The sequence below is a fragment of the Salmo salar genome, chromosome 03 (assembly GCF_965601325.2).
Source record: "Salmo salar chromosome 03, fSalSal1, whole genome shotgun sequence".
Classification (NCBI taxonomy): Eukaryota; Metazoa; Chordata; class Actinopteri; order Salmoniformes; family Salmonidae; genus Salmo; species Salmo salar.
This window is the reverse complement of record NC_138293.1, coordinates 67,491,151-67,513,524: the sequence shown is the minus strand read 5'-3', so window position 1 is coordinate 67,513,524 and position 22,374 is coordinate 67,491,151. Positions and strand designations below refer to the sequence as shown.

At 41.6% G+C, this 22,374-nt stretch overlaps 3 protein-coding genes across 3 annotated transcripts in view; 1 reads left to right on the top strand and 2 right to left on the bottom strand.

The window, feature by feature from the left end:
• The window catches only part of LOC106601260 (rho GTPase-activating protein 27), a 31,179-nt gene extending 25,274 nt beyond the window's left edge, over positions 1-5,905 (bottom strand). Inside the window, exon 1 of the mRNA XM_014193336.3 lies at positions 5,534-5,905. The gene's annotated coding sequence lies outside the window, so the exon portion shown is untranslated. The remainder of the gene's footprint in view (positions 1-5,533) is intronic.
• Positions 5,906-9,833: 3,928 nt separating this feature from the next.
• On the top strand, positions 9,834-12,835 carry LOC106601262 (large ribosomal subunit protein uL14). Its single transcript, XM_014193340.2, has 5 exons — positions 9,834-9,939; positions 11,077-11,160; positions 11,454-11,582; positions 11,828-11,941; positions 12,706-12,835. The coding sequence occupies exons 1-5, from the start codon at positions 9,927-9,929 to the stop codon at positions 12,786-12,788; spliced, it is 423 nt and encodes a 140-aa protein (XP_014048815.1). The 5' UTR covers positions 9,834-9,926; the 3' UTR covers positions 12,789-12,835.
• Positions 12,836-16,089: 3,254 nt separating this feature from the next.
• Positions 16,090-22,336, bottom strand: LOC106601261 (von Willebrand factor C domain-containing protein 2-like). The gene is made up of 3 exons (XM_014193339.3): positions 21,901-22,336; positions 21,268-21,397; positions 16,090-16,430 (listed from the first exon to the last, which is right to left on the bottom strand). Exons 1-3 carry the CDS (start codon positions 22,255-22,257, stop codon positions 16,189-16,191), a joined length of 729 nt encoding a protein of 242 aa, XP_014048814.2. The 5' UTR covers positions 22,258-22,336; the 3' UTR covers positions 16,090-16,188.
• Positions 22,337-22,374: the final 38 nt, after the last annotated feature.

Below are 22,374 nucleotides of genomic sequence, written 5' to 3'. Positions count from 1 at the left end.
CGCTATAGGAATGAGGTCAGGGCTTTGTGATGGCCACTCCAATACCTTGACTTCCTTGTCCTTAAGCCATTTTGCCACGACTTTGGAAGTATTCTTGGGGTCATTGTCCATTTGGAAGACCCATTTGCGACCAAGCTTTAACTTCCTGACTGATGTCTTGAGATTTTGCTTCAATATATCCACATCATTTTCCCACCTCATGATGCCATCTATATGGTGAAGTGCACCAGTCCCTCCTGCAGCAAAGCACCCCCACAACATGATGCTGCCACCCCCGTGCTTCACTGTTGGGATGTTCTTCGGCTTGCAAGCCTCCCCCTTTTCCCTCCAAACATAACGATGGTCATTATGGCCAAACAATTCGATTTTTGTTTCATCAGACCAGAAAGTACGATATTTATCCCCATGTGCAGTTGCAAACCGTAGTCTGGCTTTTTTTATGGCTGTTTTGGAGCAGTGGCTTCTTCCTTGCTGAGCGGCCTTTCAGGTTATGTTGATATAGGACTCGTTTTACTGTGGATATAGACACTTTTGTACCTGTTTCCTCCAGTATCGTCACAAGGTCCTTTGCTGTTGTTCTGGGATTGATTTCGCACTTTTTGCACCAAAGTACGTTCATCTCTAGGAGACAGAACCCGTCTGGGAATGTGTACATTAGGTCATTCCAGTTGAAGCACCAACACTACAGAATATGTGTTCAGCAAACACGGCAGATCTCTCAATGGCCACGACCCACGCCCATTGTCAACAGATAATGTTTAACTTCAAAGATTACCCAGCTGCCAAGTGGTCACACACACACACTACCAGTAGATATAATAGCTCTATATCATGACAGCACATAGATCACTGCTTGTGACACATCTGGATATCTGCCAATCCAGCAAATGTGGAAATGACATGTCATGATAATGCTGTTCTCCATTTAGAAGTTTCATATAAGTCCTTTAAGGAAGTTGGTTGGAATGCATTTGATTTGGTTGATATGCATGTCCATTTTAGGGCTTAAAATGTACTGTTTTAAGCCCTAAAATGGACAAGTGTTATGTCATATGTTCCCTTTTAGCTTTCCTAAATGATTGTTCTGACTATGCATGTCACCAGATTGCGTTAGCCTGTTAAGCTAAACCCTAGGTATTATCTTGGGGAGCCAATGCAAGTATTCAGGTCTCTGCCAAGGTTACTCATCACACAAGCGTAGTCACCTCTTGTTGCACTAACTAGTTTGGTAGAGTATAATGTCATTTGGTAGAGTATGGTGTAATTTGGTAGAGGATGATATTTTCATGGTGTTGGTCATTGTAAATATTACAGATTTTCCCTGACTGGTGAAAAATCACAGCACCGGAAGCGTTTCCTAAGCTTTAAACATCCTATAAATACCTTCTGTCTCAACTCTCCTTTCCTCTGCGTGTTTGTTTGTCCCTGTCAATCATTTGGCTAACCCTTATTTTCAGGACTTTAATGAATATCTGCATTGCTTGATTTGCGAGTGTGACAGTTTAGTGGTAGTTCCTTCCTCTCTTTGGGCTGGCTGGGCTGGGGCGTACACAAAGAGAGAAGCAGGAAAAAGATGTGTTGTTCTCAGCAACATGCCAAAATATATCATAACACCGACCAGTCCGTGGCGGGCTAGACATCATGAAACAGGATGTGCTCTCGATGGAAATCGTTCCTCATCACAGTTCTGGGAGCAGCATACCCTACACTAATACCCTTGTACTAACTTTAATCCTTAGGGGTCAAAACTGACCTTAGATCAGCTGAAAGGTCACATGCATGCACATACAATGCACGCCCACACATGTGCATAAACAGACCTCACAAAAAATTCCATATCCATTGTGACATTTGTGAACTCATAATAGCCTGTTTTGGTCTTGTCTAAGAGTAGCTTACCGTGACGTGTCAAAGTGAGAACGAGTTGACCTCTCTCCTCAAGGCCAATTTAGAGCAGTTAGAACATGTCGTCATAGAAACCATGTTCTCTCTCACATCTTGAGAATATCACACAGACACACACTCACACACACACACATATATGTCTCTCTTATCTCAGACCACAACGCTAAAACCACACTCTGTCTACCACTCAAGGAAACACAACTCTATTTAACTTAAGGGAAAATGGTGCTATTTGCCTATTTCAACACTGAAAATGAAAATACATTGCATTTGTATGCTTGTTCTATGTTTTTATATCAGTATTCTCAATTGCAGATAGATTGAACGGCTTTCTTCATTATTACTAATGACTGACACTGCATACTGCTTGCCATTGTGTGCAGGCCCAAATACCAGTAGTCAAACACAATGTATGCTATTTTAACACTACATAGCATACAGCATGTTCTTGTACAGGCATCTCCTCTCAATAGATTTGTCTTACACACCAACTTCTCTTAGAACAACACAGTGCAGCTTGAGCAATTCCCATAGACCAGTAGAACAGCCCACGGAGCATGTCTGCTAATTCTACAACGTGTCTGGCTTGTATTTCTGGTCTAACCTGACTCTACTACGTGATCAGATGTGCTCACTGCTCAGGTAATTAACCAGTGACGAAGGACTGACAATCAAAAATAACTCTGAGGAGAGAGAGAGGACAAGGCAGGACTAGTCATGTGATATATCCTTTCTGTGTCTGTCGCTGCAGTGGGATGAAAGAGAGATGAGAGAGAGAGAATTTAGAGAAAGAGAAAATTAAAGAAATAGGATTTAGAGATAAAGAGAGAGAGGGGAGAAAGATAGAGAAGGGGAAAAGAGAAAAAAATCCTTGGCCAGCTATTCCCTTTATCCCTCTCTACTTTGTTTACACTGTAAACACTGGCCCCTTCCAGCTCCACCTCTGCATAGAACCTGTAAGCCACTCCCAACATTCACTCCAACCTAACAACAAAACTGGTTAACAGACTGGATGACATATTAGATGGGTCTCCAGTGCAAGGCAGTGCATTTCAATTGAATAACCTACACCATTCCATAGTCATTTTTAGGCCTTGGGGATGTTTTGTGGATTATCTGTTCAGAATCAGACCTACATCTGTAGCAGCTGAGCCATCTTCCTTATATCGCTGATAACCCGCTCCAGCATGCCCGAAGAGCAGAGTGGGTCCTCTGCAGAGGGCAGAACCATCACAGCCTGAGAGAGCAGAGGGTGGAGACGGAGAGAGCGGAACAGCCCAGCCACCGTTTCTACACTGAACAGAGGGAGGGAGTTGACCCACCGGAATGGCAATCCTGTGGTTTACCAAAGGAACAGAAACCCAAGAAGGGAGCGCCTAGCCCGGCTCCAGAGATAAAGCCACACAAACTCTCAGTGCCAAGCTCACTGCTCATGTATCCATATCTCGTAACATGACATAACAAATAGGGCTTTGAGAAAATGCAGAGTTTCATAGGATTGAACTAGGGTACTTCTTGTAGAGAAAAATAACATTTTGGTGACTCCCTCCCTCTGGGAAAGAACAGAAAGGGAGAAGAATGATCGATATGCTCAATGCAGTGATTCATCATGTCAGTGCAAGTCAGAAAAGAGTGCCCATCCCAGCAAACTTTTTCTGGGTCTCAAAACATTCCCAAGATGTTTATAAAATGTTTTCAGAACAGATTCTGTACATTGTTCTTGCCTTTCACTGTACCATTTCAATCACACACATGCATATTTCTTACAATGCACAATGTTTTCATAACTTTATCAAGTGTGATTGTAGACTTTTTGTGTTCAGAAAGTGTCTGTTGTAGCATTAATGTCTTAACATTGGCTCAGAACTCGAAATAACAAATACAGTATCTAACACTCAACGAACATTCTTGCTGGGTTGGTATCTATGCTGTTGAGGAACACCCTCCAACTCAAAAAGGCTGATGAAAAGGGAGAACAATTGGAGGAGGCAGATCCCATTCAGCCTGTGTTTAAATACGGAAACCTCTCTTTTTCCTCTAGTTGGGCTCCCTTTGACCTCACTCAGTGTCTCTGGTTCCTGGCAGGATGTCTAGGATAGAAAAGAGTAAGGCTGCGCTGTTTAGCTTACCCCTGCAAATATGGGACACCTCTGAACTGTGGCACTCCACACTCCCAGGCCTCGACACTAAACCTTGTTCCAAATTTAGCACTGCTCTCTATTCTCTCATTTTGTTAACCTTTCAAATAAGGCTGTGCTGAGCTCAAGGCAGAACAATGGCGCATAATCTTCGAGCTTTAAAGATTCAAGAGAAAAGCAGTGATGGTGGTTAATGCAACCACATTAACCAGGTAGCCTAGTGGTTAGAGTGTTGGGCCAGTAACCAAAAGGTTGTTAGGTCAAATCCCTGAGCTGACAAGGTAAAAAAAGAACTGTTGTTCTGCCCCTGAACAAGGCAGTTAACCCACTGTTGCTAGGCTGTCATTGTAAATAAGAATTTGTTCTTAACTGACTTGCCTAGTTAAATAAAAGTAGTCACATAACCAATGGTTCATTTCTGCCATTCAAAAATTAACTGAAACACCTGAACAAGGTGATGTTAGTTTGTGAGACAGAAGTGTCTCAATAGGAGGGAGGGTGGACTTGCTGGAATGTGCCCTGTACAGATCTAGGATCTATATTGTCGCAGCAACAGGACTTGAAAGTTTAGTCCATAATGTTGCTTGATCGGTGGTTATGGTATTAGCTGGCCAAAAGTAGGCTACATGAAAAGTCTAATACTGTTAAAACTACCTTATGTGAGAGTGTGTGTTTTCAGTGAATGTATGTAAAGCTCATTGCATTTCCTGCGGTGCAGGAACACTCTCAGCAACAAAAAATGGATCTAATTAAGATCCTACACCTGTATGTGTATAACCGAGCCCGCGGCACTACCCTCGTTCCCTCCACACCCACCCCAACCAGGCAGGGGCAGGAATGTAGTGTGAGCGCTCCAGGGACACATACACTCAATATGTTCCTGTCCTGTAAACACACCCAACAACACACCTAACAACACACCCAACAACACACTCAAAACAGAGAAAGAGAGGAATATAAAGGGACACCCATACTATCTCTGAATGTATGGCTGTCATAAAATCAAATGCTGAGATTAGCCACAGAAAGCTATGAAAGATTAAACCTGAAGGTGAAGGTTTAGATATGAATATGAATCATGATCACTGGGGTGTTGACCAAACACCACAAGATCATTCTCAGAGATCAACATGTGACACAATCGTCATTTTCCTGAGTGATTCGCATGTGACAGAATCACAACAACATCCATGGTGAACTTTCACCCTTTCACTAAGTATGTGATTGGTCAAACACAGACAACAACAGCCAAACAGCAGTCACACACTGAGCATCTAACTTTTAACATGTGTTGTTTTCATACATTCGAATAAGAGCCCTCGCCCCTGGCTTGTTAAAAACAATTCCTACTTCCCTACAGAACCCTCAAACAACATTTCTGCCATGGCAACAAAAAAAACTAAGCATACACTTCTGAGTAACAAGGTGTGATAAGGTACAACAATCACCACATAAATAAGTCTATTAAAAGGTTTTTGCAGAAAATGTACCTGGAGCAAGAGGACAGCAAAACCATCCTATAGCTTGTGTTCCCAGCTCCCACGGTTTCTTCAGCAGAGTCCCAGATCTCACTAACAGGTTGCTCTGTTCTATCTTTCACTCTTTTCTTCTCACTGATCCCCCCCTGCCCTCTCCTTCTTCTTCCTCTGGCCGGCCTCCACTAACCTCCTCCGCTTTCTGTCTTTTCACCTGGGGCTGAAAGGTTCCAGCTCTGGTTGGAGGAGCTCTGGGCAGTGTGTGTGTGTGAGAGAGAATGTGTGTGTGTGTGTGTGTGAGGGAGAGTGCTCTTTGCGTGTGTGCCGGTCGCAGCTTGCCTGCCTCTTCTGTCTGCATTAATTTCCTGTTCTAGCGCGCACATCCCCGCTTCAGAGAAATGAGAGGCAGAGCGACAGGAAGAAAGAGTGAGACAGAGAGAGAGAGAGAGAGAGAGAGAGAGAGAGAGAGAGAGAGAGAGAGAGAGAGAACAAACACCATTGTAAATACAACCCATATTTATGTTTATTTATTTTCCCTTTTGTAGTTTAACTATTTGCACATCGTTACACACTGTATATAGACATAATATAACGTTTGAAATGTCTTTATTCTTTTGGAAATTCTGTGAGTATAAGGTTTACTGTTAATTTGTATTGTTTATTTCACTTTTGTTTATTATCTACTTCACTTGCTTTGGCAATGTTAACATATGTGTCCCATACCAACAAAGCCCTTAAATTGAATTGAAATTGAATTTAATTGAGAGAGAGAGAGAGAGAGAGAGAGAGAGAGAGAGAGAGAGAGAGAGAGAGAGAGAGAGAGAGAGAGAGATAGAGAGAGCACTAGGTGGGGGTCTATGTGTGGGCATTATGAGGGCAGCTAGTCTCTCATTCACAGGTCTTTGAAAGATTCTGATGAATAGATAGAGGAAGCCATATGACTGGCTGCAATGAGCTATTAACAGCATTTAAATGATTGGGAGGTAGTTGTCTTTATAAAGGTGTTGAGTGAGGGATAAAAAGCATTAAACAACAGATTTTGTCTATCCAATAAGTTTTATAATGATAAATAAATAATAATGAAATTCTGTGTCAGTTGGAAAAACAGAAACGCCGTTTTAATTGCCCTATTTTATCCTAGGGGAAACATTAATTTAGTGTGTGAGCCAAATAAAGTGATTTGGGTTATAAGTGAACATATAATGTAGCTAACTTAGTTTTTTTCCCCTGTGGGAGACAGCAAAAATCATGTCAAAAATTATTCTGCATCATCTGACTAAGTCTGCATTGTGTGCATAACTGCGGGAAGTAGGGGTAATGGAAAAAAAAGATGTATATATGTATATAATGTTTTTATTTTAGAAAAATAGATTATTTCACAAAAGTAGTGCACTCACTTGGCCTTTAATAGTCCCAAACGAATTCCAGCAGCTATGGTTGTGTGACATTAGACTAGGCAGTGTAGTAAGACACATGACTAATGGACAAGAGACTATACACACACAGTCAGCGACTCTGGCTTGATGACTGGGATGCCCATCAAAAATAGAAACCTTGCAGATGGACCATGGAGCAAAAAAATTATATATGTAGTTTCCAGGGGTGAAATTAATTCATACCAACCAACGATTCACACCCATAAGGGCTCCATTGGAACCGCCATAGAACCGCTATCATTCCGTTTATATTTACTATTGAAGAAAGCATTGGCGCCATCTAGTGGCCGTGTTTGTCATCGCATGAAAGTGGTCCATGATGACGTTCACCTACGAAACAGTAACAAATGTATCAAGCAAACAAGCTTCCTCTAAAAACTGCAACAATATCACCCCTGTACGCTCCTTTATGCCTTGCTAAGCATTAGTCTTGTAGCTAGTTAAGTAAAAGCAGAATATTGTTGTATGTTAGCAACTATGTATTTATTCTTTCTGTAATGAACTGAGCCGATGTTTATATAAACAATAACTTTCTGCAAGATGCTAGCTAGCTAGTCTGTCTAGCAAGTAACTGTCTGTTTTGATTAATGTTAGCGTAGCTCCATCATGGAGATTATACTGTAATTATGTTTAAGCAAAGCATTGTTTTTTCCAAGGTAATGTTTTCACAGTTCACAAATTTGACAGTTCGCAACTCTTGTGGATTTTATTGGGTTTAGCTGACTGTCTAACTATTAAGAAACACAGTGAGGACAGAGCAGGTATATTTTTCCACAGTTTCACAACTGCTAGTTATAACACATAAATATGACAACTTTGATTCATTATTTCTCAATTATGCTTTTAGATACCAGTGTCATATGTCAACAATCCTTCCTCTGAAGGACTATTCTATGGATCACATTTCGTGAAAATCACCAAAATATTGGTTTCTCTGGGTTTCGTGAGGAATCACTATTTCACCCTAGCCAAAACCTCCCTCCTAGGTAACATCATCCACTCCCTCCATGTCTCCCTCCTACATGATATCTTCCCCATCCTCACTCCTTTCCTACTGTTAGACTATTCCTCCAACTCCATTATCCTTTTCCCCCTCTCACCCAGACCACATCCCTATTCTTCCTATCAACACCTGCTATAATTATCCTCCCTCTCACAAAGATAAAATCCTTGCATGAAATGGCTTCAAAGATAAGCAGGCAATATCGCTTTTTCTCATAATATACTTATTGATGGCAAGTGTCTAATGAATGTTGTCTAGTTCTTATGCCTAGTTCTTATGCCTTATGTCTAGTTCTGTTCTCTTGAATTTTGTTCTCAACAAAGATAAGCTTCGCCTCTTCCCATCTGTCTTCATCAATGATGTACACTACATGACTAAAAGTATGTGTACACCTGCTCGTCAACACATCTCTTTCTAAAATCATGGGCATTAATATGGATTTGGTACCTTTGCTGCTATTACAGCCTCCACTGTTCTGAGAAGGCTTTCCCTTATATGTTGGAACATTCCTGCAGGGACTTGCTTCCATTCAGGCACAAGAGCATTAGTGAGGTCGGGCACTGATGTTGGGCGATTAGGCCTAGCTCGCAGTCAGCGTTCCAATTCATCCCAAAGGTGTTCGATGGGGTTGTGGTCAGGGCTCTGTGCAGGCCAGTCAAGTTCTTCCACACCGATCTCGACAAACCCTTTCTGTATGGACCTCGCTTTGTGCACGGGGGCATTGTCATGCTGAAACAGGAAAGGGCCTTCCCCAAACTGTTGCCACAAAGTTGGAAGCACAGAATCATCTAAACGTCAATTATATGCTGTAGTGTTTAGATTTTCGTTGACTGGAACAGCCCCAGACCATTATTCCTTCTCCACCAAACTTTACAGTTGGCACTATGCATTCGTGCAGTTAGCATTCTCCTGGCATCCGCTAAACCCATTTACGTCTGTTGGACTGCCAGATCGTGAAGCATGATTCATCACTCCATAGAACGCATTTTCGACTGCTCAAATCAAATTGTATTTGTCACATGCTGAATAAACATGCATTATTCAAGGTCTGACAACACTGCATCTTTTTTGTTATTTTGACCAGTTGTCAGTTTCTGCAAATAAATGCTCTAAATGACATTATTGTTATTTGGAATTTGGGAGAAATGTTGTCAGTAGTTTATAGAATAAAACAAAAATGTTAATTTTACCCAAACGCATACCTATCAATAGTAAAACCAGAGAAACTGATAATTTTGCAGTGGTCTCTTACTTTTTCCAGAGCAGTATATAGTGTATATTAACCCTGGATTGCTAATTCTATGTATTGGCCATTGAGAGACTTTGAAGCCATATTGGCACTCACTAGTAGGCGCAGTCCTCCAGGAATGAATGGAATTCTACAGTATTTCAATTAAATGTTTCAAGGACAAAGTTGCATTTATTTAAGTATTTACATGTTTTCAAGTAAAATGTTTTATATATTTTTTTATGTTTAGCTCACTTAATGTAATTTTAAAGTATGCATTAAGGTGTCTGTAATATGTGTCTGTAAAATGTAAAAAACGAATGTAGACATCAACAAATGCTTTTATATAGCTCCCCAAAATATATTTTTTTGCAATTGAGGAGTATCAAGGTGGCTTCAATACAGCGTCCCCTGTCAGTCACCCAGGGTTTATACACACAATTGGTTTTCACTCACCTCATTTTTTCTTTACTGTCTTCAATGTTCCACGTGTGACCTCTGCCATTCATGACTGGACAATTAGTAAATAATTGCACATGAAGTTGCATAATGTTTACTTTGTTTTAATTTTGAAAGCAGAGGCGCTCTGGTAGTTGTTTATGACCGCCACCTGTAGGCTGTTGTCGCCAACACCAGAGGGCGATATAGGCTTAATCGACCGGACGTGAAATTTCTGGTATGTCTGCGGAACTTTATATCCCATGATTCCTTTTTCCGTCTTCCTCCTTCCCCTTTGCAGCAATGTCTAAGAGAGGTAAGAGACTTGCTAAGAAAAATCCACATTCATCTACCCGTTTGCGGAATGTCTAACATAGGAACATAATGTTATTTGGATAATGGACGTTTTATGAATAATTGTCATTCATATTGGCTTGAAAATGTGAAGTACTGAGCATTATTCAGAGGGATGATTTTAGGCGCTTGTTACGGAAGCCATGTTTGCTGTCATTTAGCTGATTAGCTTTTGTCGTGTTAGCTAAAATACATGAATTGGTGAGCGTATGTTCTAATCCGTCTCACGTATAAGCACAGTTGCCATTCCAATACAATGTCCAACAAATGAGTGGCAGGTAAACTACTTATTTGAGAGTGTTATAGTCGGTGCGTGGTAGCATAGCGTCTCTGACTAAAAGCAAGGCATGACTGCAAATCATGGACACGGCTGAAGCCCTAGGCTGACTAGCTACTGTAGCTACGTGTGCAGTGTAAGCAATGATTTCCCCGGCTAGCCAAGTTGAGCCAAGGTGTATTGTTTTGACTTTTAAAAAGGGGGACTCTTGCCCCAAAACATTCAACCAAAGGCACTGATTTCATCTGTGATCGAACGTTATTTTCCTTGTCAGCTAGCTAGTTTCCTCCAACTCTTCTCCCAGGCCATGCAAGTAATTGCTAACTAGCTAGCTATCACCTTACAGCAGTCTACTCACAGCTAGCTGGCCAATTACTTTGCAAGCTTCCCTAGTTGGGTGCATTAGACAAGGGGTAGAACTGTCAACATGGGCTGCCTTTTGTAGTGCAAGCAGTAATGTTAGCCAGTGTTAAATCACTTCTAATCTTGAGGCCTTATGGTTTGGTTGTGTGGTGACTTTTGTACCATGCCTCCCACATAGTGCTGTGGCTGCATGTTCTTGGCAGTAGTTTAAATCTGAAAAGAAAATAACGAAATGTGAAGTTGAACCCCTTTCAAAAAGCACTTTGTCTGGTCAGTAGCTGGGTGAGTTGTCGAAGAAGGGTATAGTAATCATCACTGGTGGGTGAGATGGCAGTCACCTATACTGAACAATCTCAATCCGTGATGGAACAACTTCGATAATATTTGCTTGATTTAAGCAGTGTGCTTTCAGTCTCTGCACCATGCCAAGTTTACTTCATTGGAATCTTTTCTCTTTAGGACGTGGTGGGTCATCTGGGGCGAAGTTTCGCATCTCGCTGGGTCTCCCAGTGGGCGCCGTCATAAACTGCGCTGACAACACAGGTATGTTACATTCAGATCTGTTAGAATATTTATATCCCTTCAAAAAGCACTTGCTTTGTCTGGTCAATAGCTCGGCGAGTTGTCGAGAAAGGGTATAGAAAGATCATCCCTGTGGGTGAGATGGCAGTCTCATTTTGGCTGAGCAGTCTCAATCAGTGATGGAACATGTCATGTATTTCAACCTTGTCTTGTCTTGAAATGGCCTACAAGGATCTGTACCTTGAATCAAGCCTGGGCAGTGGAACCATCTCCAACCTGTCATATATTCACCATCTTCCCCCCTTTCTCACCAGGTGCCAAGAACCTGTACATCATCTCTGTCAAGGGCATCAAGGGACGTCTGAACCGTCTGCCCGCTGCTGGTGTGGGTGACATGGTCATGGCCACTGTCAAGAAAGGCAAACCAGAACTCAGAAAAAAGGGTGAGTGTTCTGCATTATATATTAAATTACTAGAGTGGGATGAACTGGGACTAGCTAATCAAGAGATTATGGCGGTTTGCTAATGGCGGTTGGCATAGTAATTTGATTGGCCTTTAAAATGACTTGTAGTTTTCACTACAGTAGTAGTCCCAGACCAACCGTTTAACTGAATGGTGAAATCAACAGTGTAGCGATGTGAGTTATGTCAGGTTGCTGGGTTCTGATAGTCTTCCTCTTTCCCACAGTGCATCCTGCGGTTGTGATACGGCAGCGGAAGTCGTATCGGCGAAAGGATGGTGTGTTTCTCTACTTTGAAGACAATGCGGGGGTCATAGTGAATGTCAAAGGAGAAATGAAAGGTGAGTTGGGATTTTGAGTCTTTGGTCCCCCATCCCAAGTCATGAAGGTTCATCATAAGGATGTTTGGCTGGGCTTTGAGTGCTTTTCAAATTCTGGATGTGGATTTTGAGTAGTACATTTTCTTTTCCTTCATAAAGCACTTGCTTTGTCTGGTCAGTAGCTCGGTGAGTTGTCGAAGAAGGGGATAGTAAGATCATCACTGTGGGTGAGATGGCAGTCTCATTTTGGCTGACCAATCTCAATCAGTGATGAAACATTTGTGTTCACTGGATAGTGGTCATCCTTTGAATACATTTAGATATAGTGAAATAATGTGTGATTCTCTACCTTTCTCCTGGAAGTGTGTATGTCCTCACTCAGTCATTGATTTAAAAACATTGGCTTGGTATGCACACCTGTCCATTCCTTTCAAGTTCACTTGGGGAGATGGGTAGAGAATCTCACTGCTACATGTCATATTTTGATGTTACAATGCCAAGTGAGGTTATTTTCTAGGTAACATTGGAATTGACCTGGAAACGGTAGTGAGTTGTTCGTCAGCAACCAAAGTAAAGTGTGGATGTTCAAATCAAGACGATACAGTCAAATTGAGCCTGTAGTTTTCTTGTGGATGCATGAGCTCCATAACTATGTTTTTGTTCACATTGTAAGTGGCAGGTCTGCAAAGAGTGAAATGTTACTGCTCTGAAGCAAGGCCAAAGCTATCTTGTACACTATTTTATCTCATTTTTGTTGTGGGCTAAATTTGTCTTCTGTGTCACAGGTTCGGCCATCACAGGTCCGGTGGCCAAGGAATGTGCAGACCTGTGGCCCAGGATTGCTTCAAATGCTGGCAGCATAGCGTGATCCTTGACCCTGGCTTGTTGTTTTCAATAAAAACCGTTGTAAAGTCAGTGTCCTGTTTGCAAGATCCCAACGCAGTGTCAAACTACACAGTATCTGCTGTATACATCTGTTTAGTCTCACTGGGTGTAAGAACAGGAGCACATTCAACAATATTGACACAGCTATTCTTTTTTTCTTTTTACCTTTTATTTATCTAGGCAAGTCAGTTAAGAATAAATTGATATTTTACAATGACTGCCTACCCCGGCCAACCCCTCCCCTTACGATGCTGGGTAAATTGTGCGCTGCCCTATGGGACTCCCGATCACGGCTTGTTGCGATTCAGCCCGTGATTGAACCAGGGTCTGTAGTGGCGCGTCTAGCACTGAGATGCAGTCTCTTAGACTGCTGTGAAATTTGGGAGGCCAAAAATTGTCAGAAGGGGCCAGTGAATTGTGGTTCACGTCAGGATATATTTGACAACTTGTCAATGTTAATGGATGACTAAATTATGGATAGCAGAGGTAAATTATTTCTGGAGAATTTATCTTCACGGCTGAAAATACAAATCCATATTGCAGGAGGTTGCTCATCTAAGAGCCTAAATTAAGTTTCCATTGAGGGATATGATGAATGGGCCACCTTGTTAAGAGTATAGAACAAGAAGGCCCGCACAAAAACAAATTGTATTTAATAATGAGATGGGTACATGTACCAGAAAATAATATATATTTACAAAATGACCAAGTGGGTAACCTCGAAGGCAAGACAAATAAAAGTAGCAATCATGTAAGAAACCTTGCCAAGAGCCCTGAGATCAGATAGAATCCTTGTCCAGGGAAAAGTGTAGGGTGGGGTAGGCAATCCTGGTCCTGTAGTGCTGCAGCCACTTCATGTTTTTGATTTAACTAACCTGGAAGACCAGGTGTGTTGAATTTAGGCAATCACTGATCAATTGGTCATGTGGTGCCTAGTTGGAACAAAACCCTGCAGTACTTTTGGCACTCCAGGAACAGGGTTACCTACCCCTGGTGTAGGAGCTTGCCTGCATGTAAACAAGTATAAGGATGGGACATTGTCATTCATTCACCTGGGTCCGTATCAAGCGTCTGTAGGAGTGTTGATCTGGGGTCAGGGCCCCTTATCCATGTAATCTTATATTCATTGTAATCTAAAGGCAAAACTGATCCTAAATTGTCACTTGAATCTGAGACACTTGATACATACGGTTCCTGATGTTTATTTGATAATATGCCATCAAAGCTACACTTCATAGAACCACAAGTCAATTTACATACAGAAAAAGGAACATTTCCATTTCAGCATTAGAACAATTCTGAGATGGATATCTTTAAGTTATTAAAGAAACAACAGTAGTCAAAGAGAAATATACAGAGCAACGTTAATGTGCACTAGTGTAAACCTGAGATTAATAAAAGGGTGAATGTTGCAACCATCTCTACCCCTAAGTGTCCACTTACACCAGCCCTTTGACGACAAAACCAGACTACTGCAAGTGAAGGAAAATGGAGACAAATTAATTTCAACAAACTACAGTCGAATGAAAAAGTTTGGGCACCCCTCTGAGGCTGCATAATCATTTACTCTGTCGTCACAGAAAATGATCACAGTGGCATGCCATTCATTTTCTAATAAAAGCTGAGTACTGGCGTATTGTCCAGACAAAGATTTTTAGTGTAACAATATTAAGTTGTATGAAATTAAATCAGATGTGAAAAATAGGCTATGCAAATATTTGGGCACCCTTGTCATTCTGTTGATTTGAATAGCTGTAACTACTTAGCACTGATTAATTGGAACACACAATTGGTTTGGTGAGCTCATTAAGCCTTGAACTTCATAGACAAGTGCATCCAATCATGAGAAAAGGTATTTAAGGTGGCCAATTGCAAGTTGTTCTCTTTGACTCCTCTGAAGAGTGGCAACATGGGGCCCTCAAAACAACTCTCAAATTACCTGAAAACAAAGATTGTTCAACATTATGGTTTAGAGGAAGGCTACAAAAAGCTATCGCAGAGATGTAAGCTGTCAGTGTCCACTGTGAGGAAATGTAAGACCACAGGCACGGTTCTTGTTAAGGCCAGAAGTGGCAGGCCAAGTAAAATATCTGAGGCAAAGGTGAAGGATGGTGAGAACGGTCAAAAACAGCCCACAGACCACCTCAAAGACCTACAACATCATCTTGCTGCAGATGGTGTCACTGTGCATCGTTCAACAATTCAGCGCACTTTGCACAAGGAGAAGCTATATGGGAGAGTGATGCGGAAGAAGCCTTCTCTGCACACACGCCACAGTCGCTTGAGGTATACAAATGCACATTTGGACAAGCCAGCTTCATTTTGGAATAAGGTGCTGTGGACTGATGAAACAAAGATTGAGTTATTTGGTCATAACAAGGGACGTTGTGCATGGTGGCAAAAGAACACAGCGTTCCAAGAAAAACACTTGCTACCCACAGTAAAATTTGGTGGAGGTTCCATCATGCTGTGGGGCTGTGTGGCCAGTGCCGGTACTGGGAATCTTGTTAAAGTTGAGGGTCGCATGGATTACACTCAATATCAGCAGATTCTGGGAATAATGTTGAAGAATCAGTCAAAGTTGAAGTTACGCTGGGGCTGGATATTTCAACAAGACAACGACCCAAAACACTGCTCAAAATCTACCCGGGCATTTACGCAGAGGAATAAGTACAATGTTCTGGAATGGCCATCCCAGTCCCCAGACCTGAATATCATTGAGAATCTGTGGGATGATTTGAAGCGGGCTGTTCATGCTCGGCAACCATTAAACCTAACTGAACTGGAGATGTTTTGGAAGGAGGAATGGTCCAAAATACCTTCATCCAGAATCCAGACACTCATTAGAGGCTATAGGAAGCGTCTAGAGGCTGTTATTTTAGCAAAAGGAGGCTCTACTAAATATTGATGTGATTTTTCTATTGGGGTGCCCAAATTTATGCACCTGTCTAATTTTGTTTTGATGCATATTGCACATTTTCTGTTAATCCAATAAACCTAATTTCACTACTGAAATATTAGTGTCCATCAGTTATTTGATAGATCAAAATGAAATTGCTGATCCAAACACCCAATTATTTATAAATCGAAATCATGGAAATTGTAAGGGGTGCCCAAACTTTTTCATACGACTGTATGTTATAGTTGTGTATTGTCTTGAATGTGCACCATACATTGTCCCTGTGTGCAAAGTTTTATATAATGTTGCACAAACACTACTAGCTAGTAATGTTATTGTGGTTGTATAATGTGGTGTAGTAGGTCATCCCTGGCCCTAAGCCCTATGCAGACTGCACTCAGCAGGGCACGGAAAACAACCTGCCCCATCATCTCCCCATTTCCCCTTGGCGCACTATTACCCTCACACCCACCCTCCTGCCTGCTCACGGGATCCAGTCCAGCCTGGGGCGGAAGTCCCTGTCCATCTGCTTGGTCTCGTCTTCCTCGGGGGGCTCAGAGGGGCTGGGGTTGAGATCGGGGTCCGGCAGCGGGCGCTGCTCGCAGGTGGCATGGGGGAGCATCTGCCAGGTGCCGTCCCGGTAGGTGCAGTAACACACAGTCTGCTTGTCTATCTCTACCCGCTCCCCTGCCGAGATCACTCTGTCGCCCACAAAACAATTGGGCCCTATAGGCAGGATGCAGAAAAATGATGTAAAATAAATCGATGGTATATCAGATGTCACCATAAATGTGAATTGCATACATTTTTGACAGTTAATTGTGTACCTAATGTGCTCTTTTAATCAGCCTTGCAATGAGAAACTTCTGTAGTCTTATTAAAATCATCCTACTGTCATTTGCAGCACCAATACGCTATACTTTGTAGAGTTACTTACACATCCATAAAGGCAGACATACAGTTGTGGCCAAATAAATTGGCACCCTTGCACTTTTCTTAAATAATTCCCTACACAAGAAATGCCTATTCAACTTTGCAAAAACCCACTTAAACAAGCCAAAATTCTGGGAAAAATGTTCTGTGGACCAATACAATACAAATCAGCACTATGTTTACTGATGACCAAATTAAGCATTCAAAGAAAGACACTTTCTACAGTCAAACATGGGGGAGTTTCAATAATGTTGTGGGATTGCTTTGCTGCCTCTGGTACTGGGGGCCTTGAACATGTGCAAGGCAACATGAAATCAGCAGATTATCAGTCCAATGTTACAACCCAGTGTACAAAAACTGGGTCTCTGTCGAAGGTTGTAGGTCTTCCAGCAGGACAACAAACCCAAACACGGATTAAAAAGCACCCAGGCATAATTCAAGAATAAACACTAGACTGTTCTGGAGTGGCCAGCATTGAGTTCAGATCTGATTCCCATCTAAAACATATGGCGAGATCTGAAAACAGCAGTTGGTGGAAGGCACCCCTCAAACATTGCAGAATTGGAGCAGTTTGCAGCTGAAGAGTGGGCCAAACTTCCAGCAGAAAATAGCTAATTGAAGGCTTAAAGAAGCGTTTGTCAGCAGTCACTGTTTCTTGGCCAAAGGCTGTGCAACCAAGTATTAGCTGCAAGAAAGTGAAAGCCAAGTTAACAAACAGATCATCGACCATTTCGAATCCCACCATTCCTTCTCCGCTATGCAATCTGGTTTCCGAGCTGGTCATGGGTGCACCTCAGCCACGCTCAAGATCCTAAACGATATCATAACCGCCATCGATAAAAGACAATACTGTGCAGCCGTATTCATCGACCTGGCCAAGGCTTTCGACTCTGTCAATCACCACATTCTTATCGGCAGACTCAACGGCCTTGGTTTCTCAAATGACTGCCTCGCCTGGTTTGCCAACTACTTCTCAGACAGAGTTCAGTGTGTCAAATCGGTGGGCCTGTTGTCCGGACCTCTGGCAGTCTCTATGGGGGTACCACAGGGTTCAATTCTCAGGCCGACTCTTTTCTCTGTATACATCAATGATGTCGCTCTTGCTGCTGGTGATTCTCTGATCCACCTCTACGCAGACGACATCATTCTGTATACTTCTGGCCCTTCTTTGGACACTGTGTTAACTAACCTCCAAGCAGGCTTCAATGCCATACAACTCTCCTTCCTTGGCCTCCAACTGTTCTTAAATGCAAGTAAAACTAAATGCATGCTCTTCAATCGATCGCTGCCCGCACTTGCCCGCCCGTCCAGCATCACTACGGTTCTGACTTAGAATATGTGGACAATTACAAATACCTAGGTGTCTGGTTAGACTGTAAACTCTCCTTCCAGACTCACATTAAGCATCTCCAATCCAAAATGAAATCTAGAATCGGCTTCCTATTTCGCAACAAAGCATCATTCACTCATGCTGCCAAACATACCTTTGTAAAACTGACTATCCTACCGATCCTTGACTTCGGCGATGTCATTTATAAAATAGCCTCCAACACTCTACTCAGCAAATTGGATGCAGTCTATCACAGTGCCATCCGTTTTGTCACCAAAGCACCATATACTACCCACCACGGCGACCTGTATGCTCTCGTTGGCTGGCCCTCGCTTCATATGTCATCTATAAGTCTTTGCTAGGTAAAGCCACGCCTTATCTCAGCTCACTGGTCACAATAGCAGCACCCACCCGTAGCACGCGCTCCAGCAGGTATATTTCACTGGTCACCCCCAAAGCCAATTCCTCCTTTGGCTGCCTTTCCTTCCAGTTCTCTGCTGCCAATGACTGGAACGAATTGCAAAAATCACTGAAGCTGGAGACTCATATCTCCCTCATTAACTTTAAGCATCAGCTGTCAGAGCAGCTCACAGATCACTGCACCTATACATAGCCCATCTGTAAATAGCCCATCCAACTAGCTCATCCCCATATTGTTATTATTTTTTTTGCTCCTTTGCACCCCAGTATCTCTACTTGCACATTCATCTTCTGCACATCTATCACTCCAGTGTTTAATTGCTAAATTGTAACTACTTCACCACTAAGGCCTATTTATTGCCTTACCTCCCTAATCTTACCTCATTTGCACACACTGTATATAGATTTTTTCTATTGTGTTATTGATTGTACGTTTGTTTATTCCATGTGTAACTCTGTCTTGTTGTTTGTGTCGCACTGCTTTGCTTTATCTTGGCCAGGTCGCAGTTGTAAATGAGAACTTGTTCTCAACTGGCCTACATGGTTAAATAAAGGTGAAATAAAACAATAATAATAATAAAATGCTCACGGGTGCTAATAATTGAGTGCATGCCATTTGTTTTTATTTTCTCAATTAAAATTGTAAACTTAAGTTTCAAAAACAAAATTGCTTCTTCAATGTTGAAAATCCAACTTATTATAGAAGAAAAAGGGAATTATTTAAGAAAAGTGGAAGGGTGCCAATATATACTGAACAAAAATATAAACGCAACATGCAACAATTTCAAAGATTTTACTGAGTTACAGTTCATATAAGGAAATCAGTCAATTGAAATAAATTCATTGGTCCCTAATCTATGAATTTCACGACTGGGAATACAGATATGCATCTGTTGGTCACAGATACATTAAAAAAAGGTGGGAGAGTGGATCAAAAAAAACATTCAGTATCTGGTGTGAGCACCATTTTCCTCATGCAGCGCGACACATCTCCTTCGCATAAAGTTGATCAGGCTATTGATTGTGGCCTGTGGAATGTTGTCCCACTCCTCTTCAATGGGTTTGCGAAGTAGCTGGATATTGTCGTGTTGTGTTGTGTTATGTAGTGTTGTGTTGTGTAGTGTTATTTAGTGTTGTGGTGTCTTTCTTGTTGTGATGTGTGTATTGTCCTATATTTTTATTTTATTTCAGCTCATGAAACATGGAATCAACACTTTAGATGTTGTGTTTATATTTGTGTTCAGTCTACATCTGCATTGCTTGCTCTTTGGGGTTTTAGACTGGGTTTCTGTATAAGCACTTTGTGATAACTGTTGATGTAAAAAGGGCTTTATAAATAAATGTGATTGATTTACTGATTGAACTATATACGGCACACACACAAGCTGTTCCTTTACTGCCTGCTGTTGGATGGCTGGCCCCATGCCCCACTACCCCACCAGGCTAGTTACTATTCCTGTGTTGGACAGAGCACTATCGAGCTGTTTGATTGCATCCCTCTTTATCCAGTGTCTAAATTCATTTATGTAATATGTGCAATGCTGAATTCCATAGTTTAGATCTAAGGATGCTTGGATCCCACATCAGTGACTAAATATTTGAAATATTTCCAAAACTCCTTGGCTTGACTTTAAATAATAATTGAGCTTGATATGAATATGATGCACATATCATGTTGAACACACAGTACAGATGGTACCAGTGCAGTGGAGCAGTGATTAAAGAAACACTGAAGATATTGATGACCTTAGACTCCAACTGGGGGCAGCAGCCAATTACTGCCATCGTAAACATTACATAAGAAGAGCTGCAGCTGTCTTTATAATCAATATCACATGCTGTGTCAAAGCTAATTATTAATGGATGACATCAAATCAATGTTTATTGGTCGCATACACAGTTAAGCAGATGTTATAGCAGGTGCAGCGAAATGCTTGAGTTACATACATACAGTTGAACTTGGAAGTTTACATACACTTAGGTTGGAGTCATTAAAACTTGCTTTTCAACCACTATACACATTTCTTGTTATCATGCATAAGGTTTTGGAAAGTCGGTTAGGATATCTATTTTGTGCATAATATTTCCAACAATTGTTTACAGACAGATTATTTCACTTATAATTCACTGTATCACAATTCCAGTGGGTCAGAAGTTTACATACACTAAGTTGACCCTAAGCATACTTCCAAAGTTGTAGCAAAATGGCTTAAGGACAACAAAGTAAAGGTATTGGAGTGGCCATCACAAAGCCCTGACCTCAATCCTATAGAAAATTTGTGGGCAGAACTGAAAAAGCGTGTGCGAGCAGTCGAGGCCTACAAACCTGACTCAGTTACACCAGCTCTGTCAGGAGGAATGGGCCAAAATTCACCCAACTTATTGTGGGTAGCTTGGGGAAGGCTACCTGAAACGTTTGACCCAAGTTAAACAATTTAAAGGCAATGCTACCAAATACTAATTGAGTGCATGTAAACTTCTGACCCATTGGGAATGTGATGAAAGAAATAAAAGCTGAAATAAATCATTCTCTCTACTATTATTCTGACATTTCACATTCTTAAAATAAAGTGGTGATCCTAACTGACCTAAGAAAGATAATTTTTACTAGGACTAAATGTCAGGAATTGTGAAAAACTGAGTTTAAATGTATTTGGCTAAGGTATATGTAAACTTACGACTTAAACTGTATGACCAGGCTTATGGATTCTGTATATTTGCGTTGTGTGTACAGGTCAAATTATACAGAACACATCTCTGTGTGTGTATGTCCACCCTATAATTATAGCATGTAAACTAGTGTGCAAGAAATTGTGTGTTTCTGAGGGTAGAGACCATTAATTGTGTTGGAAAGTTGTGTGTTTGTAGAAGTGAACTCACCAGTGTAGCAGACAGGACAGCAGTGGTTGGGCTCATATGTAGGGTTGACACAGTGTGGTGCAGGACAGTCAGAGATGGAACAGTACACCTCCCTGTTGGGCTCACAACGACATCTCTCACAGCGTGACAACTGAAACAGCAGGTTAGACACACCTTTAGACATATTTTCTACCACACTCACTTTCATTCTCTCTAAAGTTAAACTTTGTGTTCTCCTGTCATTTGGAAGGAAGCATAATACTTGAGAAACCTATGAAGCATGCATCAATGTAATACCTGAATACTGTTTTCAATTAAAAAGAGATTATATGAAATGTCACCTCATGCAATCTCAACTGCTGACCCCCACATGACCCCTTGTTGATGAAGAGTACTGTTAAGATTACACTTGACAATAGGCCTACATCTCTCATGCAATAGAGGATAAATCAATAACCAATGTCCCCATCTTCACCATCAGGCTAGACACACAAAAAACACTGCTTTGACATGAGTATAATACAATATAATAAACAAATTCCAAGAGCCAACCTTGGATAATGTACACAGTCACTTAAAGTAGATGGAACCAATTTTTTGTCATGTTTCTTTTATAAATCTTTTTGTCATGTTTCTTTTATAAGTAAATCTCACCCTGAATTCCTCGAATATTCTGTAAATTTTGCCACCATATACACACACTTTGCTAACTGCCTCACACACTGGACAGCAGGATTTGTATTTAATCCGCGTACATCGAGGATGAATGCGAGGACACTGGGGTTGTATGCACACGGGTCCGTCTTCAGTGCAGGTGCACGGACAAGCAGATGGACTGGGATAGTACACCTCCCCGATGCTATACACAAATCCGTGGTCGTCTAAGCACCACTTGCCCCGGTAATCCCCAAACTCGTACTCCGAGTCAGTATTGGTTGAGTATTCCGTCAATGTTTTGGGAATCGGGTAGAGGAGCGTGATGTAGAGGCAAAGCGCGCGGCTGTTCATCATTCCTGATATCTACACTGACGGTCTGGTGCTCCCTCGTGCTCTTTTCAAGAGGTGTGACGACGCATGGATGGCAGAGAAGGCGATGAGGCAAGAAAAGTGAGGAAAGTGGGCATGCAA

What these genes read in the sequence shown, in the direction of transcription:
- LOC106601262 (XM_014193340.2), top strand. An exon ending in AAACTGCGCTGACAACACAG is followed by an intron (nt 11,161 to 11,453) that starts GTATGTTACATT and finishes CTTTCTCACCAG; the next exon opens with GTGCCAAGAACCTGTACATC. An exon ending in ACCAGAACTCAGAAAAAAGG is followed by an intron (nt 11,583 to 11,827) that starts GTGAGTGTTCTG and finishes TCTTTCCCACAG; the next exon opens with TGCATCCTGCGGTTGTGATA.
- LOC106601261 (XM_014193339.3), bottom strand. Translation starts at nt 22,257, where the DNA reads ATGATGAACAGCCGCGCGCTTTGCCTCTACATCACGCTCCTCTACCCG. An exon ending in GAATATTCGAGGAATTCAGG is followed by an intron (nt 21,398 to 21,900) that starts GTGAGATTTACT and finishes CTGCTGTTTCAG; the next exon opens with TTGTCACGCTGTGAGAGATG. An exon ending in CTGTCCTGTCTGCTACACTG is followed by an intron (nt 16,431 to 21,267) that starts GTGAGTTCACTT and finishes TCCTGCCTATAG; the next exon opens with GGCCCAATTGTTTTGTGGGC.